Genomic DNA, 22,717 nt, shown 5'->3' on the forward strand with positions numbered 1-22,717 from the left:
CTTAACTAACTAATATAAAATTGATATCACAGAAATTAAAGCTGAAAAAGTAATTAAAGAAGCAAACTTTCTTAAACTAAAAAGGCCAAACACATATGTAGACCCTTAAATTTATCCCTAAATTTCATTTTGACACTCCAACTCAACCTTGTTTCATTTTAACCCTTCAACTCCAATTTTTATGTTCCATTTTGACACTTCTAAGTGATGTGCCAGAGTGTGTGCACCACACTTTCTCTAAGAGAATGAAAGACAAAAAAAAAAGTATTTTTTAAAAAAATAATAAAAGATTATCCTTCAACTCTATTTTTTTTATGTATCATTTGACACAAAATACTAATTTTATGATTTCTTTATTTCTATATATGTTATTCAGGTGCAATTTTGCATTTTAAAAATCGGCATTCATCCGTTAGTTATTGTAAAAAAATAAAATTGACGGATGATCATTGATGTTTTATTAAAAAGTAACAATTTCTTTTTAAAAGTTTTTCCTATATTTTTGCGTGAAAAATAACCAACGAAAGTGCGTCGATTTTCTTTCTTAAGAAAATCAATGACAACCCAACAAAGTCTATCGAGTTTCAACATTTTTTTGTAGTGTTATTAATTAGCAATGAACATGAGCTTTTTTTACTCGTATTTAGTTGAATGAAAAATTGGAAAGCTGATATTTGAGTTAGTCCAAATAGACTAGATATGAAAATAAACATGTGGTGTTATTTAATATAATTAATTGTTTTTAAAAAAATAACACTTTCGTCGATTATTTTTTCACACAATAATGTACTGAAACTCTAAAAAAATATTACTTTTAAAAAAAATGATGTTCATCCATTTTTTTTTTTAGGGAAAAGGGTTAAAAATGCCCTTAACGTATCCCAAATGGTTCAAAAATGCCCTCCTTCCACCTTTTGGTTTAAAAATGCCCTCAACGTTTTTTTAAGGTTTAAAATTGCCCTTTTTTAACAGCCGGCTGACATGGCAAATGCTGAGTCATTAAATTAGACAAATGGCTTCATCTTATTGGTCCACCTATTTGTTTAAATCCATCCCAACGACCCGACCCATCTATGCTAAAAAAGACAAAAACCCACCCACAAACCCATTTACACATTAACCTAACATATCCTTGAACTCCATTTTAGCACGATTCTCAGCCATTTTTTTTGTAGCAGCCGCCGAGGATGAAGGTTTAGGGTTGCAAATCACAACACCTTCTAGTTATGTTCTTCAGATGATACTTTTTTGTTTCTTCAATTTTTCGCTCAGTTGATTTCATTACTCTGCGACTAAGGTAATGTTTTCCTCTTTTACATTACAGAGTATATGTTAAAAATCATGTATTTTGAATCTTTTCATGCTTTGTTTACGTTGTGTTAGTTGCAGTGGTCCATGTCCCTTTTCTTTTATTTGTCTCTGTTTTCATTAATTTAGAGTTTTTAACTGCTAGTGGGGGTCCATGTCTTTTCTCGATTATATGCTTTATTTATACGTATTATATTTTATATTTTATTACACTGAGTATTGTCTGATGTGGGCTCTCTCCTTTTTTTGTTGTGATGCATATTGACTCGATTCAAGAATGGTTGAACATGTTGATCTGATTTTTAATTATGGGGGACAATGGTTTCGAAAACCACAACTGGTATACCATAAAAAATTGATTCACCTATGGAGAGGTTACGAAGTTGACTTGTTGTCTTACATTGATGTCTGTCGAGAATTTAAAGAAAAATTAGCTTTTAGTGAAGTACAACAGCTTCTATTTACAGCCCCATCTGGTGGTTTCTATGTGATCGAGGGGGATGAAGGCATTAGAACTCTTCAGAATTTATTATCTGACAATTTCAAGGTAGTGAACTTTTTTGCAGTAGATAACTATGAAGAGGAGCTTGGGTTAGTTCCAAACATCATTCATTACCATAAATGTGACAATGTTATAGAAGTTGGAACAGATTGTGATAGTAGTGAGGAAGAGGAAAATGGTGAAACTGTGTCTAACGACTACGATAGTGAAGAGTTGAAGAGTTATAAAAAGCAAAAAGAACTTGATATCAATGAAAAATTAGACAAGTACAAGGATTTGGAGTATGGTATGACCTTTAGCAATCTCAAGGAAGCTAAACAAGTTATAGACTTCTATGTTGTTGCAAATAAGAGGGATATTAGAGTAAAGAAAAGCGACAAAGGTAGAGTTACTTATTATTGTGTTCTTGATTGTCCCTTTCGATGCTCGATTTACAAGGATGGGAAAGATCAAGGTTTTAAGATCAAGACCTTAAATCAAGAACACACATGTTATGAGACTTCTGAGAACAGGAGAGGTAAAGCTGGGATTTTATCTCAATATTTTAAGAAGAAAGTTCAGAATAATCCTGCATTAAAGATTAAAGACATGAAGGAGCACTTGGATTCTGTTTTGGATCTTGAAGTGAATGAGTCAAAATTGAAGAGAGTTAAGAGGCTTGTCTTAGACAAATTAGATGGTAGTTACGCGGATGATTATAACAAGTTGGAGGCATACGCACAAGAATTGAGGATGAGTAATCCAGGAACTGATGTAGTGATCAATTTGTCAAGAGATGCTATGGAAGAAGGCAAAAGAAGATTTTTAAGGCTGTATATATGCTTTCAGGCATTAAAGGAAGGCTGGAAAGGAGGTTTGCGACCTTTTATAGGGCTAGATGGCACCTTTTTAAAAGGAAAAAGTAAGGGAATAATGTTGGTCGCAATGGGACAAGATTCGAGTAACCATTTCTATCCACTTGCTTGGGCCGTAGTAGATAAAGAAACTAAAAGAACTTGGAACTGGTTTCTAGAGCTGCTGAAACATTCTTTGGATTTAAAGTCGGGTGAAAATGTCACTTTTATATCAGATATGCAAAAGGTATCTTTACTTTAAGTTCATTTCATCTTTTCTTAGCTAGTTTTCATGTACATTATTCTGCAACTAATCTGAATTTATGTTTTTGAAGGGTTTATTGAATGCTGTTACTAATGTATGCCCACAAGCAAATCATCGATGGTGTGTTAGGCATATTGAAGCTAATTGGAGCAAAAATTACAGAAGTGGGGAGTTGAAAAAGCTTCTTTGATGGTGTGCTTGGAGTACATATGAGGAGGAGTTCAAAGATCAGCTGACAAAAATGGGTGAGTTGAATAAGAAGGCTGCTAAGTCTTTGGTGAGCTATCCACCAGAAAAATGGTGTAGAGCATATTTTGACACCAAATGCAAAAATTTCATGGTTGACAACAACTTCACGGAGTCCTTCAACTCATGGATTGTAGAGGCCAGACAAAAACCAATCATAAAGATGCTTGAAGAAATAAGGGTGAAGGTTAGAAAATTTAACCGTTTAAATTCCATAATAGCTGATTCCAGTAGCGTTTATAATGAAAAATTAATCCATTTGATCGCGCTTTTAATCTACTTTAAATCAAACTGCTAGTTTAGAGTAATAATCAAAATTTTAGATATTTGTTTTAAGGTGTTTTAAATTTCTGTTTTTTCAGTTCATGCAACATTAGTTGGTTCATTTTTTTTGTTTTCTATTATTGTTGTATAGGTAATGATCATGTTAAGGAAGCATGAGGCCGAAGTTAAAAGTTGGAAGAATGAGTTTTCACCACATGCAACGCATCTCTTTAATGACTACATGATCATTGCCCAACGATGTAAGGTTGAGTTTAATGGGGGCTGTGGATATGAAGTGACCAAGGGTGTGGATAGACATACAATCAATATAGAACTTAAAAGATGCTCATGCAGAGTATGGGACTTATCTGGAATACCATGTCCTCATGCCATCAAAGTATTTATCCATAAAAAAATTGACCCTATTACTGAAATACACTGGTGGTATTCTAAGGAAGCATATTTGATGGTATATAAGCACAAGATCGAACCTGTTAGAGGTGAAAATTTTTGGAAGATAGAGCCGCACCATGCCATGGAGCCCCCTACTTTATCTAAGATGGTTGGTAGACCAAAGATGAAGAGAACAAGAGAGAAGGATGAGGCTAAAAATAGGCAGGGGGTTTGGTCAGCTTCTAGAAAAGGAATGTTAATGACTTGTGGTTATTGTGGTAAACCAAATCATAACAGAAGAAAATGTCCATTGGTAACAATCGTAACTTCATAAATGTGTTCCCCTTTTGTATCTAACGATCATCATTTAATTTTTTTTTCTTTATGCAGCTCAATGATAAACACGAGGACGTCTTTCAAGATGAAGAAAACTCTCAAGAATCTCATAATGTGCCCTTGACAGAATCAGAAAACACTCAAGAAAGTGTATGTTTCTTCATTCCTGTTCCTGGTTCAAGTCAGATCTCTAGCCAGACCTCTATTGTAGCAGGGCATGATTCAGACCCTACTTTATATCCTAAAGTGGTGTCTGAAAGTAATTTTAGACTTCATGAAAGACTGAAGAAGATAAATACTGGGACAAGAAAGATAACTTTCCAGGGAGATCACGATGGTATATCAATACCGACCAACCTTCCATATTCACCAAAAAAAGTAACTTGGAAAGGGAAAGAAGCAATGACTTCGAACCAGTTACAAGCTACAAGGGAGAGAAAAATTGGCAAACTTAAGCCTATAGGGGGCAAGGGGATGTAGGATTTGTTTTGTATTTACTGTCTTAAGTGTTATGTAAGGAGAAAATGAAACAATGACTCCAAACAACTAGTGTTTTTGCTGATTTTTGTACTCTTAATGATTGTTACACAACTATCGTAATGACTCTAAAGAACTGATTCTTTTGCTGATTTTTGTACTCTTAATAGTTGTTAGACAACAATCGTAACGACTCCAAAGAGCTACCTTTCTAATATCAATATTGTTTAATTGTGACAGTTGTAGATTTGGTTTAGTTGTGTGTATTGTTGATTTGGTTTACTTGTCAAAAGTGTATTTTAGTATTATTATGTTATGTGGTTGAAAGTTGCAGAGAACTTAAACAATTAGGCAACCAACACTTTGTTCTTTGTTCTCCTTGTAAATCTCCTTTTATGGCTGCTCGGTGATAGAAGGTGCATCAGTCAACTGATAATACATCACGTAAGCCATATAACGTTGATCAAGACTTTGAGGCTCCTTTGGTAATAGTATGATCCAAGAATGAATCTGTCAACATTAGATGAAATCAAGATTTTACCAGTGAAGCATCTCCTCCTCTGTCAAAGTTTAAGCTATTATATGTCTTTTGTTAAATCTAGGTGTTTACAGAAAGAACCTATATGCATTGTGTATGGAACAGAGATTTCTCAGTTTGTCGAATGTGAGAATTTGAAAAAAACTGCATTGCTTCTTATATCATCACATTTGTTTTTGTTTTCCGTTATCGTTGGTTGAGAATGTACAAATCTTGATTGCCTGTCAAGCTCTAAAAGTGCAGTATTTACTTATGCATGATAAGAGTATTTAATTTCATTGCTAAGTAAGAAGTAGTTTAACCCCATCTTTTCTTTTACTTTTTAGATCTTGTCTAGTCTTACATGGATAGTACAATGACCAGACTACTTGATATGCAAAGAAACTAATGATGCAGTTCATCACACTGAAAACTAATCTTTGAACCCCTTCTAGTTGCCTTATTGAAGAGAATTTATTTTACTAGAGCGAACAATACTTTGAAGACTAAAATTTTCAAGAGCTCAGTCAATGAGGACAATTAAATGCATTTTTCTATGGATGGTCAAAGAAAATTCTAAATGAATGACAGTAGAGTTTTGATACTTTGAAGCAGTAAATATACAATAGGAACTTCCAAAAATTTCACTGCAAAACACCTACTATCAAATCCAAACTGTAGAGTACATTGAAAGTTGACATAGAGTCGAAAGTATATACATTTCTCATCTTAACACAACACATCTTTACAGTAACTAAATTTACGAAAGGAACTGTTTTGGGAAGTCATAAACAACTGTGTGACTAATCACACCTCCAGCTGACAACCAGAGGAGCACTTGAATAATCTTGATACTGAATGCTGTCACCTTTTCTCGCTAGTCTTGCTTCGAAAGGGAGATAACAAAGAGAGGCGAGTTGTATGCAAGTGTAAACACCTCAGTTCCTCATTCATCAATATAAATAATAAACATGTAAAACTTGCAGATAACATGAAATCTTACACTTCTGTGAAACATTGCCAGCAGTTGGGGTTTCATCTTGGGAGATCAAATTCTTCAAAGTGAAAACTGGAAGAGACAAGGTATAAGGTCAGTTTATAGATATTGACGAGCAACACGAGAGAACAAATTATTGTGGATTCCACACGTGAGGCGGCGTGTTGAGAATATAATAAAAGTATGTAAAAGTGTGCTCTCTCTTACAGCTTAAACCTTTAGATAAGACGGTCACACACTTTAACACATGAATTTCAATTGTGCAGATGGGATTAGAGCTAAGAATTCAGGATTAAATCAAAGTTGTCCATTGAGTCATCTAGAGTACATACACATCAAAGAAATCTTCCCAAAACTGTGCATGATGTTGAAAGACATGCCAGCCAAGAACTGCATCCCCCATTCTTCTCAACTGACAACCCAATAGTACTAATCCCCTACCCCTACACCACTCCTTTCCAATCACAAACAGTTCTCTATTAAACTCGTTTTCTTCTCTTTGTATATCTTATTTTACTTGTCCTCTTGTTCTCTGATTTTGATGCTCCCTATTTGGCAAAAAGTAACACGCAGTGCTAATTTAAGAATTTGGTGTCTAAGACCAAAACCAAGCAAAGACACCATCCCTGCCTGGCTGCAGGCTCAAATGATAGCTGGTCATAAACTTCATTTTTGGATTTATAAGAAAACTAATGTTATATTTTTGGATAAGAACATCTTTATAATGTAAAAAGGAAATGTGTCAATCGATGTTTTCCACTACGGCTATCAAATTAAGAGATCTTAAAGATCGTTACCTTCACTAGGCAAGGGAGCATTTGTGGCACTATCATCCTGCTTCATGCTATTCATGCTTGCACCATTTGATTCTGCTCCTCCAGAGGTGTGGTTCTTTTTTCCAAACCTCAGGAGGCGTTTAAAACCTTTTGGTGATTCCTTCACTTGAGTCCTTTCTGCAGCTTCTGGATTGTTATCTACTATAACAGTGTGAATATCAGGTGCATGAGCTTTGCCAATTTCTTTAACTGTTGATCCTATGTCTGAGCTAGATGGGAGTGCTTTAGCAAACTCCAAGTTTCTGGTACAAGGGTCCTCTACAGATGAGACACAAGCATACGGAGCACGATAAACAGTACTTCCGATATTTGCAAACTTGGGTGTGTCATCTGCACAATTCGTCCCTGTCTGCAAATATTAAAGGTGGAAGATTCAATTTCTTCTGTTCCATATGCACAGCTAATTCTTCTTTTCTTGTTTTTGAGAATGACAAATCTTGATGTAGTTTCTCCATCTTTTTCTTCCTGCAATTACCTAGAGAATGGAAAACATATGAATTGAAGGAGAAGAAAGAAGAGAACTAGAGCTAATGGAAACAAAAGACCCAAAAACGATCGGGTCAAATTTTTTCGAAATGGGTTTTTAGACTAAGTGGGTCATATATTTTGAAATGGGTAAAGAAAATCCATGTCACATTTGCCATGTCAGCCGGCTGTCAAAAAAGGGCAATTTTAAACCTTAAGAAAACGTTGAGGGCATTTTTAAACCAAAAGGTGGAAGGAGGGCATTTTTGAACCATTTGGAATACGTTAAGGGCATTTTTAACCCTTTTCCCTTTTTTTTATTTATTTTTAAATAAAATAAAATATGACGTTGATTTTTAAAATGAAAAAGTGGAAATGAAGAAAATAAATAAAAATAAAGAAACCATAAATTTAGTATTTTGTGTTTAAATGATACTATATAAATTAGAGTTGAAGGATTAAAATGGAACAAGACTAAGACTTCATTTGTTTGCACTTAATGGAGGTCTGAATCTTAATCATTCATATTCAGCCCAATAAGTGTGTTTGGTTTTTAGGTTTGAACCTTAATGATTCATCTTCAGCCCATTAAATCTATTTGTTTCTTTTTTCAAAAAGCTTCTTAAAAGATCTGAAAAGTTCTGAACGAATTAGATTTGTAGGAGAATCTTAACAACATTCAAACTTATTTAATAAGTTATAAAATAATACTAAATCGTTTCTCTCGGTTTTTGCATAACTTTTGCTCCCACAACTACAAACTTTCTTCCTCTCTTTTCTCAATCAAACACCAATATTTTCCTCTTAAACTGGTAAGTTTTCATAATCTTTACAAGTTTTTTTTTTATATTAATCATTTTCTTAGAGTGTATTGATGTTTGTCAAGAACACGTATTGCAATAATATTTTAGTGTATTGATGTTGATCAAGATTTTTGAGTGAAAAAAATACTATCCATAACTAAAAATAATAATTATGTATACATATTTGAGGTATTTTTTTATAATTGTCTTAGGCCAATAATTTTATTGAGACTCTTCGATAATCAAATCTATTTGTGAGATAACACTAAAATATTATTGTTGTTGAACTAGTTGGTGACAAAAATAGTGGAGCTCCTAAAAAAATTTCATCCCAATCTTCAGTTTCAGCTGGAAAAAAAAATTAGGGGAAGAAAAGAAAAACCTATTCGTCTCAATTGGAAATTGATGGATAATGCTTACTGCTTTAGAGTTATTGATTAAAAAAATAGTGCACCCACATTTGAAGAATAGATGAAAAAATGAGATGGACTTGAAATACATGTGTTATGGGAAAGTGACAGCTACAAAAAAGCATGAATGACGTTAAAGGATCACAAGTTAGAAAATTGGATTAAGGTTGGAAAAAAAGATAGGAATTCTTTAGTTTTTCTAATTCGTTAAAATATATGTTAGGCACTGATAATGTGATACCTTATTTTTTAGGAAAAAGGTAGAAGTACCTCCCTAGACTATGACCCAAATCTCAGAGACACACTTTAACTAAACTAAGGTCTTATTACCCCCTTGAACTCATTTTTTCTTGTAATTTTGTACACTTTTTGGCTTATGACATCTAAATATCTCCCACGCGCCTCAACTGCGTGGAGTCACGGGGTGTGCCACATAAGTCAAAAGGTGTACATTATTATATATAAAATGAGTTCAGAGGGGTAATGGGACCTTAGTTTAGTTAAGGTGTGTCTCTGAGATTTCGGTCATAGTCTAGAGGGGTACTTGTGCCTTCTCCCTATTTATTATTTTTCAACTAGTATCTATCATACTCATTGAACTGTTTGATATTATATTGTGCTTATAAAATATTATTTATTCGTGATTTTTTTTTATGTTATGTTGGATCATGATATTTTTTTAATAAAAAAGTAATATTTTTTTGTTGAAATGAAATTTTTATAACATTTTATCAATATAATGTTTGATTTCATATGCACATTCAGATACTAAAAACAAATAATCTTAATCATTCAGAGTTCAGATTTAAAGACAACATCTTAATATTCAGATGTGTATTCAGATCTAGACACTTAGATCTCAATGCAAATCTTAATATTCAGATATGTATTCAGATTTGGACCTCTTAATCTTAATGAAAACAAATGAGGCCTAAGTTAGCATGACAAAATGAAAAATATGGGCAAGTTAGAGGAGTTGTGTATGTGTTTTTAATTGATTTTTGTGTTATGTCATGACATGTGAAATACACACATCCCACTTTGTTGATTATTTGAAAAGAAGTGTCAAAATGAAACATAAAAACTGGAGTTGAAGGATTAAAACGAAACAAAATTGAGTTGAAATGTCAAAATAAAATTTAGGAAAAAGTTTAAAGGTCTGTATATATGTTTGACCAATTAGATATTAGTTGATAGTATGATGAATAAGTAAAACGTGAACATGTGATGACCCAATCTAACACGTGAATTGTGACATGGGGGTGGGCGTGGGGGGGGGGGGGGGGCGTTCTCAATTTAGTAAGCAAATGTCCTACATGTAATGACTGCATTTTGTTGGAATAGTAATATATAGGCCGCCTAATAAATATCCCATCTATTTTTGGCTATGATTTTGTTATTATATACCGATTGCGTCTAATAATAGTTGTCAATTATACTATTTTAAAATGTTCAATAATATTTATCTGATTTATGAAATTAATGGATAATTCTACATTTAGTTCCTAATTTATTTTTATTATATCTATTATATTTTTAAGGACATTATATTTATTATATTCAAAGGGTGATATAGTAAAATTACATTTTTATTTATAATTTTTTAAAAAGTGTGTAAAGTTAACAGTTGACAAATATTATTGGACGGAGGGATTACTTTTTCTTATTATAGAATTTTTTGATGATTTTTTTTATCGTAAAGCATGATAGCTTGCACGAACAACTATAGACACGATTGATAAATATTGTTCTTCTTACCCACATGATTCACTTTTAGTTGTTTTTATATCTTGAAAAAATATTCTAGTATCTTACAGGTAGAGGTAGAGTCAGTATTAGAAATTTGGGATTCTAAATTTTAGGATATAAGATAAAATATTTTCGAACTCAAAACACTAGTGTGGAAAGCATTTATGTGGCTCATTCCTTATCATTGAGTCGTCAATCAATTTTGTTACGGGTTCACAAGAGAACACACACACACACACACACACATATATATATATATATATATATATATATATTTCTAATACAAATACAACATAAAACTATTGAATTCGTTCGAACCTACGAACACTTACTTACTCCAACTCTACTCGCATGCATGCAAAAGGGGAAAAAAAGTGTAGAGTAATTTATTTATTTTCTTTTTAATCTTAAATTATTAACGATTGTGTAGAGATTTTGATAAAATTCATTCACTCATAATAGAGATTTTTGATTTGACCATAAATTTAAGAAAAATTCTAATATAAATTTGAATTAATCGATCAAATCCCAAATAAAATACCACTGTGAAATATATATAAAAAAAATAACGTAAGCGGTGACGACTTGAGGTTAAGAGTAGTTGGCACCACATTCGGCGGCCTTCAATTAACTTGTCAACTTTGGTCTTTTTAGACACAATAATAATTGTTTCGAATTTGTTTTTTTTTTACTGTGTTTTATTTGGTGCAAATCTATTAATCAAATTTTAATATAAATATTAAACATTAAATAAATAAATAAATAAAATTAAGAAAAGACCAATGATCATCACGATTTAGACGAGAGGGAGTTGCGAGTTCGAATCACCAAGGAAGCAAAAAGGGTGGGAGCTCCTAGGGGAGGGTTAAAAAAAATAAAAAAAATCATCACGATTTATGATTAAGGAGAGACATTGGGTATCTTTTTTTTGTTTGTTTGAAAAAATGAGATTGTAATATAATATGGCATGTCAACTAGAAGAGAATGAAGTTTTCATGGTTTTTAACATTTCTTTTAGGATAATAATAATAATAATAATAATATTTGAATTATAAAAAGAAATAAATGTAATTTTAGATAGACTTCACAATGAAGATTTAAGAAATTAACTCATTATTGATTTTAAATTGAAAGAGTGGGTTTTTAAATGTGTATATCTCTAACTTTTTCATACTTATTTTTCACACACTATTCAAAACACTAAATAATTATAATTTCAACTCCAAGTTGGAAAATTGTTTCGAACATGAGAAAAAAACACTTTTCTCTCCTTTTCTTTTTTTTGCAAAAATATTCAGCCAAATATAATTCGATATCTTCAATTTTAATTTCATAAATAAAATAAAAAATATTTAAAATATATAATCAAACGCCAACTAAATATGATACTGTAGAGAATGAGATTATGTTACGTATAAAAGTTAACAAATAATTTGTCCAAAATAATAGTCTACATTCAACAGAGCATAGACCACAAAATTGGAACTCGTTTTTAATCAAACGTCACTTCACTAAAATTTATTAATTTTATTTGTTGACAAGTCTTAATGCATTTATACATAATTTGAAAGTGAAGATGAAAGAAACTTTGTGGAAATTGTATGCGTTGTATATTACTTCGTTCGTTCCTTTTTATTTGTTATCTTCATATTCTTGAGAATCAATTTAACTAATTTCAGAATTGAACTGAATTTGAATAATTTTAAAAAATTTAAATTTATATATTCAAAAACTATATGAAAATTTTCATAAATTGCAATCTTTCTCATGTTAATTCAGCACTCTCGAAAACTCTATGAAAAAAAAATCAATATTTTGAAATTTAAATGTTAGATTGACATTCGAGAACCGAAATGTGACTAATAAGAAAATATAGAGGGAGTAATTTATTTCTTTTAAAGAATTTATTTAAAAGTTGAAAATTTGTGACTTAATTATGACTTGTGAGTAAAAACACGTACTCACAATTTTAAGAATAGCGTTGATATCTTTATTATTTTCTTATGTCAAATAAAAAAATATTACGCATAAAAACTGCTTCCAAAATGAAGGAGACTAAACAGGAACGAGAGGATCCACCAATGATGGAGCGGATAAGTAAACCTTATTGACTAGTTACTATCAACCTTGCCATTGCGACGCTGTCTTTCTAAAACACGTCAATATTTTCGTAAATAGAGAATAAAAAATATCAACAAACATATTTTTTTTAATAAAAAGAAATCCTAAATTTATATCTTACTATTCCCTTGATTAAAAAAATATTATTCTTTCAAACTAACATTAATCCATAAGTTATTTTAGTCGATATTTTATCGTCATTTTTTTTTTATCTTGTCTTGCTTATGAGCGGAATAAAACAAAAAAAATGTTTTTTTTTTAAGTAAACATAGTCCTTACGTTTTAAAAGAGTTAAATAGAATGAGTGGGAGTATATAGCAAAAGTAACGTAGGCAATGACGACTTGAGTAGTATCATCGATAATAGAGATGGATTTAAAATTTTAAATATTTTACATCAATTTTATTATATTTTTTATGTTATGGATTTAAATCTATTATTTGTTTCAATTTTATTAATTTTTTATTTTTTTAATTTAAATAATATTAAAAATATTGAGTTCAAATAAACTCAATAAACATATGCCTTGCTAACCAAATCTTGCATACGGGAGACATTATTTTGACTGGTACCGATTGCACTAAAGTATTATTAGTCATTCTGATAATTGTGTTCAAGCTCTTACTTCGAAGTAAGCCACTTGCCAAATGTTACGTACGATAGACATTGTTTTGACTTGTATTACTTCCACAAAAGCACTATTCAGAATCTAATTATTGTTTCTAAATTTTAAATTTTTAAATGTGTACCTAATTTAATTTTATTTATTTAATTATTAGATTTCAAAACATTTAAAGGACTTAATTATTTCTGTCAGTTTAAAAAGTTTTTTTTTTTTTTTAACTTTATTTCTCATAGGATATCTATATTCATATTGAAATTCCGACGTATGAAGGAATCTTATTTATTCTAATGAAATGTTTTAAGTTAGAGCGTTCAAAATAATCTCTAGCTTATGGAATACCACAGTAAGATTAAAATAATAAGTTTCCTTACAAATGAGATGTTATTGCTAGTCTATACAATAATTAATAGATGCGAAGTCAAATATGATCAAACAAATTTGGATTATAAAAAATTAAATTATTTAATTATTATAAAATGATTTCTTGCGCATATATAACAAATATTGATTTTTAAAAACTTTTTTTTGTATTTTTACTTCTTTTATTTTGTTTTTTTTAATAAATTTTTTTAATTCTATCACTAAATTAATCAAGGCTATTAGACCTTGAGGAAGTTGTCATTTTCACTAATATATAAGTGGTAAGCATATATAGTCATATTAGAGAAAAATACCTTGTGAATTTGGCAAAATATTGGGAGAACATGTGACAAATATAATTGACTTATTCGATAAAGTGCTCAATTCAAAGGTTGTTGCAAAGTAATTATGTAATCATAGAGAAAAAGGTGAAAACTTGTGGTCCAAAGAGAGAAAAGGATTTGTGTCTTAGTAACGTAACGAAAAGATAAAAGGATAGATATATTTGTGTGATATTATTCCACCAATAGAGGAATATATTAGCTAGTATATATGGATGATAGTATTCCACGTATAAGATGAAAATTAGATATAGTACTTTAAGGTTGTAGTGGAGTTTTTTTTTATTGGTTATTAGATCATAATAATCTGTAACCTATAAATAATAGTTATTAGATTCTAAACAATACATATAAAAACAACTTCATGTTTGATATTGATAACGTTAAGCCTTTGAACATCTCGAAATTCAGACATAGACCATCACGGTTCTATTACTCCTTACGATTCTTCTTACTCACTTTACTATTTTCATTTAATTTCATAACGAATATATTTAAGTATAAATTATAAGAACCACATATTATAAGTACTAAATAACATCCTATCCCTTTTAGTTTTCTATTTACCAAAAATCCCTTAAAAATGATGTTTGCGGGATACATAGTGTTGTGCACGGGATACATTAGGTTTGATACATTCCACATAGCGGGATACATAGGTAAAATAAGGAATTTTTGAAATAAATAGGGATAAATGGATATCAAGGTAAGTAAAAAAGTGTAGTTAAGTAGTTTGTCCTATATACGTTAATAATCAAATTTAGTGAATTAAATTGAAATATGTGTTTTTATCCTAGTACTATAAAATATAGTAAGACAATAAGAAAGAAAAAAACAAAGAGTCAATGACAATATAGTGTGTGATTACTACGAGTCATGAATTGGCAAAATTAGGCCCTCTAGCTGTCTGGTTATTAATTTTGTGTATGTACCTAAATTAGGTTGCCAATAACTCCACACCTTTCTTCAAGTGTGCCATTGATTTCTGTCCATATAAATATATACACATTATCAAGATATTGGTACTCAAGTTATATCGGCGATAAATCAGATGATAAAAAAAATTATAATATGTTAATATTTTATTTATCAAGCTATCTATATATATATGATACTATTATAAAAAATTATTTGTTGAGAGATAAAAAAATTTCTAAATAAACTATATAAACAACTACATTTGGCGTAGATGTCATTGTGATTTTGGTATGAGAAGAAGAATCTTCAATTTATAAAGGTCCAAACCTTTCCTTATATGAAAGACACGAATAATTTTTTCTGGGGAAAATTAAAAGCAATTTTAAACTTATAGCAATAATTTGACTTTTCTTTAAAATAAAATAAATTCAAATATAATTAGAAACTCAAAGGCCAAAACTCTTAACAATTTTTCGACATATCCCACCCACTTCATGACTTTTTTTGTTGTTGAACATACCACACATTTTCCTTCCTTGGAGAGAAAGCATATTTGCCTTTGTTGAAAAATCTTTATGTTTTTTGATTTGATAGATTTTGAATTGAGGTTGAAGGAAACTTTTTGGAAATATTTGGGGTTGCATGTGAGCTATATTTGAATTTAAAAAAAAAACAATTAGTAGTCGTTTGACTATGTAATTTAAAGCTCAAATTTGAAATTTTGATTTATATATGTGTAGTTGAAATTTTATAATAACATGTAATTATAAATATTTATCTATAATTTATATTTTGGTATAATACATAAATATGCCCTTTAACTTGACCTCGTTTCACATTTATGTCCTTCAACTTTGGATATGCACAAGTAGACACTTAAACTTGTATAAACTTGAACAAGCAGACACATGAGTCCTACATGGCACAATACACATAGGACACCACGTAGAACAAAAAATGACATGTAGGATGCCATGTAAGACATGTGTGTCTATTTGTTCAACTTATACAACTTAAAGGGTGTGTTTGGTATGAAGGAAAATGTTTTCCATGGAAAATGTTTTCTTGGAAAACAAGTTGATTTTTGACTTATTTTCTCATGTTTGGTTGGTGAATAGAAAATATTTTCCGGAAAAGATTTTTAGTGTTTGATTTATGAATGGAAAATGTTTTTGAGAAATATCTTTTATTTTTTCTAGAGTAGAAAATAATTTTTGAAATTGATTTATTTTTTAAAAACAAACTTACATTTTTTTGGGGTGGGGGCTGGGGGCTGGTAGGGGGTGGGTGGGTTGGGGTGGTCGAGGGTAGGGGTGAAAAATTAAAATTTTGAAGTTGAAAATATTTTTTAAAAATAAACATAATTTTTTTTGGGGGTGGGGGGCTGGGTAGGAGTGAAAAAAATGAAATTTTAAAATTGAAAATATTTTTGAAAAACAAACTTAAAATTATTTTTTGGGGGTGGTGTGGGGGTCAAGGGTAGGGTGAAAAAATGAAATTTCGAAGTTGAAAATAGTTTTTAAAAACAAACTTAATTATTTTTTTTGGAGAGGGGACTGGTAGGGGGTGGGCTGGGTGAGGGGGGGCTGGGTAGGAGGTGGGGGGGGTCGAGGGTAGGATGAAAAAATGAAATTTTGAAGTTGAAAATATTTTTTAATAACAAACTTAAATTTTGAAGTTGGAAGAGAGTTTTGGAAAATGTTTTCCTTAAGTTTTGAAGGGAAGTCATTTTCCTTAAATTTGAGGAAAATGAGTTGATTTGGAAAACATTTTCCAAAACATTTAACCAACCAAACATGAGAAAATTGGAAAACATTTTCCGGAAAATGTTTTCCTTCATACCAAACACACCCTAAGTGTCTACTTGTGCACACTCAAAGTTGAAGGGTATAAATGTAATTTGAAGCCAAGTTAAATGACATATTTATGTATTATACCTTATTTTTTATTGAAAATATGAGATTTATCAATGCGACACTTTAGGATTTATCAAAAACATGCAATTGTGTAAGGAGTGAGTAATGCATTCTCCTGCACGACTCTCTCTCTCATATGCAAAGCCAGAAATTTTTTCAATTAGAATTACGGTAAATTAAATAAGATTCTTTCATTTTAAATTTAAAAAATTTGAACTTGAGTCTTGATTTTGATTTTTTTTTTAATTAAAAAGTGATTTTTCTTTAAATAAATTTTACGAGATATAGATCATCAAAATTAATCGAAGTCAAATGTGGTTGGAGAAAAATTCCAAAACATAAGCAGATACTTGTGTAGATTCTGTGATTCACATTGTATTTCCTAAGTCAAAGAAATAACAACCAATTCCCTAAGCAGCTAAGATTTTTTTTTAAAAAAAATTGTGTCCAAATGTGTTTTTAAATTTTTGGCTACAATCGTGGCTACAATATTCACTTTCAAGACTTGATAATTCGAATTTGCAATCGAAAAATAATAATTTTTAGATGTAAAATGTCTGATTAAAAATAAAATAATATTTATTATTAGTACAAATTACAACTTATCACATCCTTTGGTGATAACAAGGAGTCGTGATTGTAGAAATCATTCAATCTAGAAGTTATATATTATTTTAATAAAACAATGTTTATTAATTACAAATTACATCTCATCGCATTTATTGGTATTCTCCCCGTCCAACAATAATTGTTCATTATACTAGAAACAATTATCTAACAATATTTGTCCAGTTTAGAAAATTAAGAGATAATTTACCTTTTATGACTATTTTACCCTTGTTATTAAATACTCCACTGTTTAACATCTAACACATTTCTCAAAACATAATTTAATAAAATCAAAGGATAAAATAGAAATATTACCCCTATTATTTATTGTTTATTAAAATGTGTGTCAAATCAATACCGATTGTTGGACAGAGAGAATACAATATATAAGTCATGTATTAAATATGCTAGAGTCTCTAATTAAAAATATTAGGGGTAGTGCTAAATGACTAGAAAATTTGACCAGAAATTTTAAAAAAACTATAATTTTTATTTTATTTTAAAATAAACTGATTTTTTTTTTCATTTTTTAGTTAAAATATATTAAAGGTAAAAAGGCAATAATATTTAAAAATGTAAAATAACGTAAAATACCATTCTGGCCAAATTTTCTGGCCAAAAGAAAAATTTCAAATATTAGTATTATATTAAATGAGACGAAGGACATAGATCTGAACACGTCTTGTCGTGTTATTATTAATATTTGGCAAAGAAAGCATCTGACCAACATACTAATTAAAAACAAATTTGATTACTATTAAGTCATAAGTAAGAGTATATAATTTATTTGTGTTTTAACAATTACAATATTATTTATTTGCTCTCGAATCTTGAACTAGATTTGCTTGGAAGATTTTGGTATCCCCAAGGTCCCCATTTCACCAAATAAAGATTTTCGAATCTTTATTTACTTGTCCACTTTTGAATTGACACACCTATTAAAAAAATAATTAATAACATAATGAGCTTACCATTTTACTCCTATTAATTACGAAGTGAATGAAAAGTTCTATATTTTTCAAAGTAATTAGTCATTTAATTGAGGGTATAATAGGTAAAAAAATAAATTGTTCTTTCTTGATTTGTCAAAATGGGCAAGTAATTAGGAACAACTATAAAAGGAAAAATGAACAAGTAATTAGGGACAACTATAAAAGGAAAAGTGGACAAGTAAAAATTGGATGTGATTACCAAACAAAAATAAATAAATCAATTTTTTTTATTTATGGGTCTCTTTGTAATATTATATTTTGCAAATTTCTTGTACAGAAAGCATTAGATGATTCGTTGAAATTTTCCTGTCATAGAAATTACTTTTTCCATTTAAGAATTTTTTTTATTCTTTTAGTCCATTTAAGAAAAAAATTTCCTGTCATATAAATTACATATATCTTTAATTGAAAGTTATAAGATTACAAAAACTCTCTTAAATTAAATGGAAGGAGTATATTTTCTACGCCGGCTTAATCATAAAGCACCATGGAGTCAAATTTTATTATTCTAATAAATTATTATATTATACTATATTTTTTCATTGAAAATTTAGGTGATTGATATTTTCTACATCATAATTTATAAATACGACTATATTTCCAAGAAAATAAATTATTAGAACAAGTCAATTATAAAGTAGTAAATCAATAACTTTACATAATAAAATATAGAAAAATATATTTAAATAAAAATATATTTGACGATCTTTCCTTTGAAAAAATAATAATTAAGGTCTCAAAGTTTGGCTTTAAGCCATCAATCTTGTTGAGTCGAACCGATACTTACACTTATTAGTGTCGTGTAAAATTTTTGAAAACATTGTTATTTTTTTTATTTGGAGAAAACCCCTGCAAATTGCTACTTTTCAACCGTCCAATAATAGTTATCACATTTTTTTATATGCGATTGGTTTAATAATTCAAAGTTAAAGTAGGAATCTGAAGTTACTTGGGATTTGTTTGTCCTATTCATATAGGAATAAGTTCTCCAATCCTAGTTTAATTTAATTTCTTATTATTATAAATAGATATGTTGCGAGTTATTCTCAATATACAAAATAGAAAGAACTTGAAGTAAGATTAAAGAATTTATGAGATTATAAATAAATATTTTCCTTCATAAGCTTTTTAAGAAATTATAAATAAAGGGTATTTTTTATTTATCAACTTATCCATAATATTTTTCAATGTAATTAATATTATTTAATTTTAGAAGAAAAAATTAAAATAACAATTAATTATATTTAATTTTATAAATTTACAAGTATTTTCGGGATGGGAACATGGAGAGTAATAAAAACAGTTACTCCCTCAATTTATTTTTATTTGTCACGGTTTGACTTGACACATCTATTAAGAAAATAATTATTAATATACGTATTTTATCAAACTATTCCTATTAAATGATATTTAGTATTAGATTTTGAAAAATAATTTAAAGAATATGTATTTAATATTGAGGATAAAACATGAAAAAATATAATTGTCTTTTCTTGATATGTCAAAAAAAGTAATTAAAAATGAAAATCTATTTTCGAAATAAATGACAAGTAAAAATGAATAGAGTAAACTGAAATTTTCTTTATTTGATATTCTTAAATCTTACAATAAACACACGCAGAGGATGTCTGTCAATGTTAAGTACTCCAATAACAACATTTCAAAGGTTAATAATTAAGTGCATTAAATTCTAATTAATCTTGCACATGCTCCACAGTCCACAGCATTAATTTTTAAGCCTTCAAATACCAAGTAATATGCTTAAAGTCAATTGCATTAAATTCCAATCAATTTGTGAAATACTAATATGTTTCAGATTAGTTGATCATTTTCATTTTTACAAGTGAATTAAGCGAGTCAATAATCATTTAAACTTAAACAAATTAAGCGAGTCAATAATCTACTAAACCTAAATAAATTAAGCGAATCATATTTTCATAAGCTAATTTTATCATTACTAAAATTTTGAGTAAAATCAGGTCAAGTATGATGACTTGAGTAGTTGCCATCCAATTTACTTCCTCTATTCACTTTTACTTGTCACAATTTGACTTGACATACTATTAAAAAAATAATTAATGATATAAGTATTTACTAAACTATCCCCTATTAAATGATGTCTTGAAAAATGATTTAGAAAATAAGTGTTTAATGTTGAGGAGGGTAATTTTTTTTTTTTTTTGTATTTTCTTGATATGTCAGATAATAAAAAAAAATCTTTTTTAAAAATAAATAATAAGTAAAAGTGAACGGGGACCATTTTTTTTGTCCACAAAAGAAATATCACATGGATGGTTGGAAAAGTAAAAGGAAAAAAATATATTTATTTATGTAATGAACTAGATATACTATTTTTAAAAAATTAATTGTAATCTAAGAAAAATTATGAATATTTATGAAATTATATTATTCAACTTGTACAATTAACTAAAAAAAAACAAATCATCACACAAGTTAAAGTAAGATGATATTTTTTGGGACTCAATTTTCTTTCTAGTTCATTTAAAAAAAGAATGTCATATTATTATAATTAAAAATAATTTAACTTAAAAATATCCTTTCTATCCTAAATAAAATGAATTATAACTACACAAATATCTAAATATTATTTTAAACCATAAATTAAAAAAATCTTTCATTTATTCTTAAAACATTAATACACATCAAACTCCATGATGTCACCTGAATTAAACGAAGAGAGTAGCATATAAGACATAATAATAAAATTTTAATTGATATGGAATCATTGTTTCATTATTTAAATTCATATCATATCATATCACCATAATGATAAATAAAATAATCATACGTTAATTTTTTTTTTATCTTGTATGCTGTAGCTATCACCAACTATTAGATCTGCAATCACAATTCACAATGATTATTTTTGACTGGCCAATAAGATTGTACTTTAGAAGATTAAGCTATAATTTTGTCATAGATGGAGTAATAAATGCGAAATAAATTATACTTTTATCATTTTTAGTTTTATCAAATTATTATTCGATTTCATTTTACTTATTCATATTATTTAAAAAATATATATTTACTTTACTTGTTTATTTTAATAATTTTTTTTTAATTCTTTCCTCTTTCAATAATATGACACTTTAAAAATAGTGCAAAAGTCGACTGAAGGGAATCGACGAATTGAGTTGGTTCAAAAAATTAACGGGAAATCAATCCATTTTTATTTTTTTTAGGTTTTAAAATTATTTTAAAGAAAATCTTCGAACTTAAGAAAATACTTTAAAGAAGAAACTAACGGAGTATTTTTTTAATTAATGAAAATCGAGAGACTTCATCAATATAGTTGAAGTGCAAAATTGCAATTAAGGAGTATAAATAAAAATGATGAAAAATATTTTGTTAAAGAGTATATATGGTCGAGAGATCCCCTAATTATACAGATAGAATAGATGTTCATGGATAGATAGACATTCCATGGATTCTTAGTTTTTGGGCTGAAAAAACTCGTCGATCCAAATGAATCATTGATAAAATTATTCAATATCATTGTAAATGTAAATACCTAGGTTGGATTTCAAGTAACTACACTCTTTATGTTATATTTCTTATATACCTATTATATTTGTCTTGTTACAATACCGCATAAAGCTAAAGATTTTTGAAACTTTATCGTCCTTATGGTAAAAAAAGACTCGGTAATTCTCATGAAATGAAAAAATATAATTAAATTCCATGAATTTCACACCAATTTTTTTTTTAAAAAGATGACTTTTTTTATAATATATTGTTCATAAAAATCATACATACAATTTGTTCATTCACTTCGATTCAAATTTTCTATTAAAATCAAAACTAAATCAAAGTTAAGAAAATATCAATTAATTTTAATTTATGATTTAAATTAATTCTAAACCAAATTATGAATGCGTATTATTTTTTTTAGAAAACACGTGATAATAACTAGTAGACAAATCAACAATGATTGTGATAGAATAATAAATGCTCCTTTATTCTTAATTAGAAATATCAAGCTCGAATCTTCCATAATACGAAATCATCTCAATATAGAACTTTCTAATATCGAATACTAATTGAAAAAATAAAAAATAAATACTATAGTAGACAAACCAAAAAGGAGTGGAGAAAAAAATGAGTGGAGAGGAACTGTTCGGTCAGTTTAATAATTAGCGGACAAATTTGTCGATATATACTATGATTTATGCCACAAAAACGTCATATAAACGGGTCGTACTTTTCCACAATAAATATACAATAAATATGGACCATTTTTTATTTTACGTACAAACATTTCGTATCCACTAAATAACAAATTTTAAAAAAAAAACATTTTGACAAAAATGGAAGCTTCTATCCTTGAGAAAAATATGAACTTAAATAATAATTTATTTAATATTATTAATCTTTCTTCATATTTATTACGATCAAATAATAATAAAATAAATA

General features: G+C 28.8%; 1 protein-coding gene and 1 long non-coding RNA gene across 2 annotated transcripts; one reads left to right on the forward strand and one right to left on the reverse strand.

Annotated features, from left to right (window-relative positions):
* Positions 1–2,033: 2,033 nt before the first annotated feature.
* Positions 2,034–4,750, forward strand: LOC125808213 (uncharacterized). Its single transcript, XM_049487936.1, has 4 exons — positions 2,034–2,890; positions 2,979–3,341; positions 3,570–4,124; positions 4,202–4,750. Exons 2-4 carry the CDS (start codon positions 3,150–3,152, stop codon positions 4,625–4,627), a joined length of 1,173 nt encoding a protein of 390 aa, XP_049343893.1. The 5' UTR covers positions 2,034–2,890; positions 2,979–3,149; the 3' UTR covers positions 4,628–4,750.
* Positions 4,751–5,715: 965 nt separating this feature from the next.
* On the reverse strand, positions 5,716–7,373 carry LOC125808227 (uncharacterized). The gene is made up of 2 exons (XR_007441715.1): positions 6,936–7,373; positions 5,716–6,210 (listed from the first exon to the last, which is right to left on the reverse strand). It is a non-coding gene; the product is annotated as an uncharacterized LOC125808227 (long non-coding RNA).
* Between the last annotated feature and the right edge of the window lie 15,344 nt (positions 7,374–22,717).

This window comes from Solanum verrucosum, unplaced genomic scaffold (genome assembly GCF_900185275.1).
Source record: "Solanum verrucosum unplaced genomic scaffold, falcon-dt-bn FXZP01000234.1, whole genome shotgun sequence".
Lineage (NCBI taxonomy): Eukaryota > Viridiplantae > Streptophyta > Magnoliopsida > Solanales > Solanaceae > Solanum > Solanum verrucosum.